The following is an 8389-nucleotide window of genomic DNA, read 5'->3' as shown; positions in this document are numbered from 1 at the left end:
TTGATTTTTTTTTTCAATAGGTTGTTAAACACACGATTAGTAATAAATTCGGGCGATGTTTGGCCCGATCCGCTTCAAGGCTGCCCAACTTAAAATCAAGTGTGAATAGTCTTCAGGTAAACCCAATAGGTTCGCGGATTTTTGAATTCAGATTTGAGCAAAGACGAGGATAAGCGAACCCTAGCTACTAGCTAGTTGAAGGTTAAGCTAAGTTAGATTTGAGCAGGAAGGCTCGACCACGAGGCTTCGTCAAGCTCCAGTTTTACTATGCTTAGGGCCAACACTTTCTGATTGATTCTCATCAACTCCACTTCACTTTTCCCTAGCTCGCAGTTCTTCGGTACATTGTCGTTACCTTTTCATCGCTTTCATGTATAATTGATATATAGTGTTTTAAATTGTAGGTTCTTTTGGTTTTCTGATTGTCATATTCTCTTAAAAGTAATCGCAGGTAATTGGAGATTAGATTAAAGAAGGGAAGAAATATGGGAATTTTTAATGTATTTTTAGGGTTTGTTATTATTTTTCATTGTGGCTTAATAAGAGAGATGATTAAGGGAAAATGAAATAATCAATAACGTGTCTGAGAATCTCATCTGGTGACACGCATGCTTTGTTTATGATAGATGACAAGCGCTTGGACAGACAATAATTTTGGAATGGTACATAGGGGGTAGAGAAAGGGAGTAGGAAATTTGTGTGCTTTTTTGTTTTTTAATGATCGGACATTGTTGCTCCCTTCTGAAGATCTGGAAAAAATGTTATTGAGAGGATGAGTAGACTAAGTTAAAGTTTCGAATTTTGGAGCAAATGAGCAGTAGAGCTTGTGGATGACAATTTTGAGGAATTTTGACTTGGTTTGTTTCATGATTTTTGGCTTTGCAATAAGTTTATTTTATTTTTCTCATCATGGGAGGATGACAAGACAGATTTAACTTTCGAATGTTGGAGCAAAATGGAGCTTGTGGGACACTGCTCACAATTCGGAGAAATTGCTGACTTGGTTTGCTTCATTGTTCTTTTATGCAATAATTTTTTTTATCATTATCATCAGAATGGATGCTGATGATAATTAGATATCTGGGTGGATATTTGTTGCATTGTTTCGTACATAGGGAATGGAACTTGGTTTCTCTGTTAATTTGATTCTATTATTTGTGCATGCAGTGAAATTATTATATTATTTGCTTTCCGGTAGTGGAAATGAGCAGCCGCTTCTCTCGCACAATCTATGTTGGCAACCTACCCTCAGATATAAGAGAATGGGAGGTTGAAGATCTTTTCTACAAGGTGCTGGTGAATTTGATATTTGCCAATGTATTTTCTTCTATGAAAGAATAAATATAACATTTCCTCAGCTAGTTTTCATCACATAAGTAATGTATGTATCTTGTGGTTGTGCTTGATTTTGAGCATGTAATCCGGACTTTATATGAACCACATCATTAATGTGTTTGAAGAATCTCTTTGCCTTTGGTTGATATCTGTTTCTGTTTTCTAATATATGTTTTTCTTATTCAGTATGGTCGTATTTTGGATATTGAGTTGAAGATTCCACATCGCCCTCCATGTTTTTGTTTGTTGAGGCACATTTCTTATCACATGTTTTATCTAGGATGCAAAATGAAAAAAGTGAAATTTTTTTATTAAATTGTGTGTGTTGTAGTTTGAGGATCCCCGAGATGCTGAAGATGCAATCAGAGGTCGAGATGGTTATAACTTTGATGGTTGTCGTTTGAGGGTAATGAACGGCACATGTTTTCATGTGTACATCTCGTTCCCTCCTTATTTGGCTTTTGTCTGTGATTGATGTAGGTTGAGCTTGCACATGGTGGTAGAGGACAATCCTCAAGTGATCGTCGTGGTGGGTATGGTGGTGGTGCAGCTAAGTTTGGTGTATCACGTCACTCTGAATTTCGAGGTCTGCCTAACTGTTAAACTGTGTCACTCTGTTATTTCTTATTTAGTTTCTATTTGCAGTAACAAATGGTTCAAATGTATACATTTGTTTCCCTGCAGTTAGTCCGCGGGCTCCCTTCTTCTGCTTCCTGGCAAGATTTGAAGGTTTAGAGAACTTGTATAACTTGAAACAAGTGTAGGGATTTTTAATTAAGCTGTAACTCTTACCTATCCATATCCTCTTTTCAGGATCACATGCTAAAAGCTGGTGATGTGTGTTTTGCAGAAATTTCACGTGACAGTGATGGTATGATTTAAGGAGATGTATTGATAAGCTTATACGGTTCATTGTTTACCTTATCCCCCTGTATGCCCTCTCTCTCTCTCTTTCCTTATTTGATGCTGACATCTTGCATTGTAACTTGTTCCAACTCTGTTAGATCTTGAATGTTGCTATTTGATATTCTTATCATCTTATGTGGGACATGCTTAAATGTATGTTTTGGATGTTCAAACTGGTAATGTTTGTAATTATAAGATCCATTGTTTCTGCTACTTCTCTTTAATATGCTTGTACTTATCTTCTAGTTCTGATTGTTTTATGAGCTTTTCCTTTATGTTGAAATCGATTGAAATCTGAAATAGTTATCGTCTCATCTTGATTTTTCAACTGGATTGGCTTAGTTTTTAGGCCTTCATGTTTTTGAATGAGTTTATACTTATTATTATTTCTCTCTCTTGTTCAGGTACTTTTGGTATTGTTGATTTTACCAATTATGATGACATGAAATATGCTGCAAGTTTTTTAGAAAGAAAATTTCATACCTCCTTGCCATGAATTTATGCTACTTCAATGCTTGTAAATTGTAATTCAAGTGACATGTTTTTAACATCATGCAGATTCGTAAACTTGATGATACCGAGTTTAGAAATCCTTGGGCTAGAGCTTACGTTCGGGTAACCTTGCTATGCATTCTTCTATTCTTACTATTTTCCGTATCATTGAATGGTTTTGCTATATCCTCATTCCCCTTCGTAATAGGCTGAAATGTTACTTGCGTAAAATTTTATGAACAAGGTCTATTCCATTATTGATGTGGAATACATGGAGCCATTGATTTGTTTTAGTATGCAAAATCGTAATTCTACTATGTGCGTGTTCTCACATCTGCGACTAACATTTACCCAAGTAAACACAAGCATGCCTGCGACTAACCTTTAGCTAAGTAAACACATGAATAGATAATAGATATGGTCTGACCTTCCCTCTATCATTCTATTCTCACACTTTCTGAGAATTTTCAGTGGTTAAAATTGCAAAGGGTTTCTTGCACTGTGACCCTACTTTTATTTATGGATACATGGAGCATCATGCATTGAAATATATATATATATTCCTTTGTCTTGTGTAGAATTTAGAATTTTCAAATTGACCTCCATTTTAAGTATTTGGTATTTATCATTTGTATGGACAGGTGAAGAAATACGAGAGCAGCCCTTCCAGTAGTAGTGGGAGTAGAAGTAGAAGCCGCAGCGTTAGAAGAGACCGGAGGTATTAACCCTATACTATTCTCTTTCAGTACTTAACCTTTCTCCTTCAGATGCACTCCAGAACTCCAAACATTTTCTTTCCTGTATGCAGTAAATCACAGGAAAGATGTCCGTCCAAATCACCTGTTAAATCCAGATCTGCCTCTCCTGTCAAGTCACCCAGGTAACTGGGTGTCAAAACGTGCTGTCAGTTTCTTTGCTTTGCTATTCAGTTTTGTTGTTTTCCATATGATTTATGAAACTTCTTTACTTCTATTCATTCAGAGAAAGATCAAGGTCAATATCAGTATCACCTGACAAGGTAGGCTAATTCCGGTTTCTGATATTCAATGCGAGTAGTGACCCGTCACGTATTTGAATCTCACATTCCATTTAAAAGAATCATGAAATTGAAACAAGACCTTCCCCCCTCCCCCTCAAATGGCAAGTTTGAAGTGAATCTTATACATGTGGCTGATTCTACTTTCAGGCCCGATCGGTGAGGCATTGATATTCATACCGCATTAAAAACATAAGTCCGGTATTGCTTGCAGCTTAATGGAGTTTTAGGGTAAATTTTGTTGAACGTCTTAGCACAGTATAACCGGATACGGTCCATGTGGGCAAGTTTAGCTAGGTGTGGCGGTGTTTATTGGAGGCGAAGCAACTATCTCTGAACGCTAATGGATGAACTAGGTTTCCTTTTGTTTCATTTTGATACTATATTTGAACACTAGTGGACAAGCTAGCTTGATCTATGACACTCTTTGACATATCCTTTGTTGGTTTTATCTTGGTTATCAAATTATGCATGTTGGATGGGTGGTTTTTCTTTTTTAATTTGGTCCTTGCATTTGTTACTTATTACATGCAAAATATTAGAAAGGCCTGTAATTTAATAATATAGTATTTGTTTATCAAAATAGTATTTGTAAATTTAACCCACATTCTTCTAAACCAATTGATGGTAGATAACACATTGTTACTAAAAGGAGTCTAAGTAGCAAAATTAGGGAAAATTAGAAAGAATCAAAATGATTACTTGTGGGGTCAGCAGTTATGTGTCAGCCAGCTTTATATTTGATTAATTAAAGGGCTCAACGAGAACTGGAAAAGTTAAACCTTTTATTTTCCTCTAATTTCAAGCGTCCAAGCAACCTACCCAGACTTGATTAATTCATAAATTTTATTAAGAGATATTTAATCGTACAATCAAATAAAACTTTTAATAATAATTATTATTTTCATCATAATATTATTTTCAAAATATAATATCTAATAATTATAAATTTCGAACTATCACACAATTAGGAAAAAAAACCTACAAGTCTCAACTACCCTAAACCCATAGGATGGAGAGGGTGAATGTTTTAAAGAATTGTTTACGCCCATTTCTTAGCGGCTACATAAAGACGCCCACAAAATCATTGCAAAAGTCAGTTTACAGATTCTTCATGTTTCCATGAATCCTGGGACGGGCTTTGAAATTGTATCATGACATGCATATTCATGATTTAATATGGTGGGGTTCTGTGTCCTAATGGAGGCTCTTGGGACCCATTATTTGTGATTTTTATTAAGCTTTAAACACATCGAGTTGGTTAGATAAAACTATCATTTTCACACAATTTGATAATTTCTAATATCTTTTATTCTCTATATAGTTGTAACTTAAAAAAGAAATTTCCATTTAGGCGAGGTATGCGATCAAATCATGATAAATTAAAGGGTAAATTATGTGTAGTACCTAAATTATCAGTTTTGATCTATTAGTACCTAAACTTTTAACTTTTTTAAAACCATTGCTAAAGTTTAGTTTTTGTTTCATTTTAGAACTCCCGTTCAAAATTTAATGTTAAGTTTTGAAAAAAAATGAAAGTTTAATTACTAAAACGGACTAAAATTGATAGTTTAGGTACTAAGCACATTAAGTTTTTAACAAAATGGTACTAAAATGAAACAATAACTAAACATTAGGTATAATTTAAAAAATGAAAATTTAGATACTAAAATGGATTAAAACTGATAGTTCAGGTACTAAACATGTTAAGTTTTAACGGCATTATACTAAAATGAAACAATAACTAAAAATTAGTTATGATTTTGAAAATTTTGAAAGTTTAGGTATAAACGGATGAAAACTGATAGTTTAGGTACTAAATGCATAGTTTATCCTAAATTAAATAAAAATATTGAATTATCAACATTAGACCATAAAATAATTTCTGCCTTTCTCCCTTTATTAAGCCCATCGGCCACCACCATTTCGTAAAAAAACTCTCCTTCCTCGTCTATTCAGCTTCTTGCAAATGTCTCGGGTTTTCTCAAAAACTCCAAAAACTGCGCCGAAAAACAAAGCTGCACCATCAGCAAGTTCTACAAGAAATGTTCTTCATTTTCTCTTCAATTCTCACCATCGTTTTAACCTTCATCTTCCTCGTCTGGCTAACCCTGCACCCTTCCAAACCCCACTTCTCCCTCACACAAGCCGACATCTACCAACTCAACCTCACTCTCCCTTCGCTCCTCAACTCGTCCATCAACTCACCTTCCTCTCCAACAACCCCAACAAGAGAGTCGGCGTTTACTACGACGACTTGCAAGCTTACGCTTTGTATCAAGGCCAGCAGATAACTGTGGATACACCTATTCCTCCGTTTTACCAAAAACGAAGAGAGCAACTTGTTGACTGCGGTTTTGCAGGGAAATGGTTTCCCGGTGGCACGGGGTTCGGTTACGAAGTGGGACGAGATCGGAGTGCGGGGAAATGGTTTTGAGCTCAAAGTCATCAGAAAACTCCAGTAAAGTCGGGACTTGGGGTTTCCGGCCGATATCGGTTTAACGTTAACTGTGCGTCGGTTGTTGGGTTTGGGCCTAGAGCTGCACCGTCGAGTCCGTTTATCAGTTCAAGTAGAGGAACTCAATGTTCCACCGATGTGTGAGATAACATGCTAAACTTTTTATCTGCTTGACGATGATGTTCTATAGTTTTCAAACTTGAGATTCTATAATTTTAAGTCTCTTTGTTGTCAATATTGACATATAATGATCATATAATCTTGGTTATATTTAAAAATAAATCAATTCAAATTTATAAGTTATAATTTTTTTAATATGGATAAATAATATAGTATCCATTTATAAACAATGCTTCAGTATAGGGATGACAGATGAATATAATTTCGTGAATTCTGCACCGCATCCGTTCTAATTAAGGCGGAGATGGGCATAAGTTTAGTGGGTAGTGGGCGGACGTGGATGTCAAAGTCATATCCGTCGTGAGTAGTGGGTAATTGATGAGTTCGATGTCTTACCTGCCCCATATCGCTCGTCCACTAATTACTCATTTTATAAATTTAGACCATTATGAATTGGGTTTAATTGCCCATTCATACAATAACGTATATCAAATTCTTAGTTTCATGCATAATATTTTAAAAATTATTGATTTCATACATGGTATTTTTTGCGGTTAACGAAATCGCCCACTTCGTCACAAAAAGTGACATGGACCCTTTGACCACTGAAAAATGACACGTAACCTTTTATAAAAATATATTTTTAAAAAATTTTGTTTTAAAAAACTCATTTCCTCTATATTTGACAAAATATATAACTTATACTTACACCGGTGTATAGTTTTTGTCAAAATAAGGGAAATGAGTTTTATATTTTAAAAAATATTTTTAAAGTGTCACGTGTCATTTTGTCAGTGATCATAAGGTGCCACGTATGTGTGTGTAGATTTGAGAATGTGCATGCGTGGGCGGGTGCGAATTTAAAAAATTTACTCATCGTGGGTGGTGGATAGGTGGTAATACGAAAATATTAGGTGGAGATGGGGGAAAGGGTATCCGCACCCGCACCGTCTGTTTGTCATCCTTACCTTCAATATTTAACATAAATACACATGCTATCAATGGCGGAAGGAAAGCATACCCCGAATGTTCATCCTATAATTCAATTTTTTTATATTGTGAATTTTATTATAAATGTCTACCTATAATTTATTTGTAACGAAAGCTGCAGGCAACCCTTTATTGAAAAAGTCAAGGGCACGAGATTTTGATACATGTTGTTTGATGCAGTAATTTTGCAACTAATAATCGATTTGTACGGTAAAAAGAATGTGTAATACAGACAAAATATATTCAGGAGGTGTTTAATTTTGTAGAAGTAAAAGGTCTGCAGTCTGCGGATCACATTTGTAGGTATCTGTAATAGAAGAAGTGGATCAAAAGTCTGCAGTCTACAAGAAGAAGATTGTTTGTTTTTTAACGTCTGTAGACTACTAAAATAAATTGAAATATAAATAAACTGATTTTTTAAATTTAAAAGAGTTTTGCAATATTGAGATTTAAATAATTTTAGTTTTACAATACTGAAATTTAAATAATTCATACAACTACAATAATAAATTATTTAAAATAGATCAATCCATATTTTAAAATAAATCAATCTATACTAATAAATTATTTAAAATAAATCAATCCATATTTTAAAATAAATCAATCCATACTAATAAATTATTAAAAATAAATTATATATTTTAAAATAAATCAATACATACTAATAAATTATTTAAAAAATCAATTATACAACAATAATAAATCAATCCATATTTTAAAATAAATCAATCCATACTAATAAAGTATTTAAAATAAATCAATTCATATAATAAATTATTTAAAATAAATCAATATTTTAAAATAAATCAATCCATACTAATAAATTATTTAAAATAAATAAATCCATACTAATAAATTATTTAAAATAAATCAATCCATATTTTAAAATAAATCAATCCATACTAATCAAATATTTAAAATAAATCAATCCATATTTTAAAATAAATCAATCCATACTAATAAATTATTTAAAATAAATCAATCCATATTTTAAAATAAATCAATCCATACTATAAATTATTTAAATATATCAATTCATACAACTGCAATAA

The 8389-nt window shown here is 33.4% G+C and overlaps 1 protein-coding gene and 1 pseudogene across 4 annotated transcripts; both read left to right on the top strand.

Moving 5' to 3' along the window:
* Positions 1-111: 111 nt before the first annotated feature.
* LOC120186007 (serine/arginine-rich splicing factor SR34A-like) lies at positions 112-4269 on the top strand. Of its 4 annotated transcripts, none has more exons than XM_039190077.1 (13): positions 112-340; positions 917-1003; positions 1168-1290; positions 1667-1741; positions 1816-1921; positions 2020-2064; positions 2149-2206; positions 2646-2695; positions 2800-2856; positions 3375-3451; positions 3542-3613; positions 3715-3751; positions 3920-4269. In XM_039190077.1, exons 5-13 carry the CDS (start codon positions 1829-1831, stop codon positions 3938-3940), a joined length of 510 nt encoding a protein of 169 aa, XP_039046008.1. In that variant the 5' UTR covers positions 112-340; positions 917-1003; positions 1168-1290; positions 1667-1741; positions 1816-1828; the 3' UTR covers positions 3941-4269. The 4 variants fall into 4 exon arrangements, with proteins under 4 accessions (XP_039046008.1, XP_039046007.1, XP_039046006.1 ...); XM_039190076.1 differs by lacking the exon at positions 917-1003 and adding an exon at positions 627-857; XM_039190075.1 differs by lacking the exon at positions 917-1003.
* A 512-nt stretch (positions 4270-4781) lies between these two features.
* Positions 4782-6371, top strand: LOC120185950 (annotated as a pseudogene).
* The last annotated feature ends 2018 nt before the right edge of the window (positions 6372-8389 follow it).

The sequence above is a fragment of the Hibiscus syriacus genome, unplaced genomic scaffold (assembly GCF_006381635.1).
Source record: "Hibiscus syriacus cultivar Baekdansim isolate YM2019G1 unplaced genomic scaffold, ASM638163v2 tig00113156_pilon, whole genome shotgun sequence".
NCBI classification, from domain to species: Eukaryota; Viridiplantae; Streptophyta; class Magnoliopsida; order Malvales; family Malvaceae; genus Hibiscus; species Hibiscus syriacus.
The sequence above is the reverse complement of the archived record's forward strand: the minus strand, read 5'-3'. Positions and strand labels throughout refer to the sequence as shown.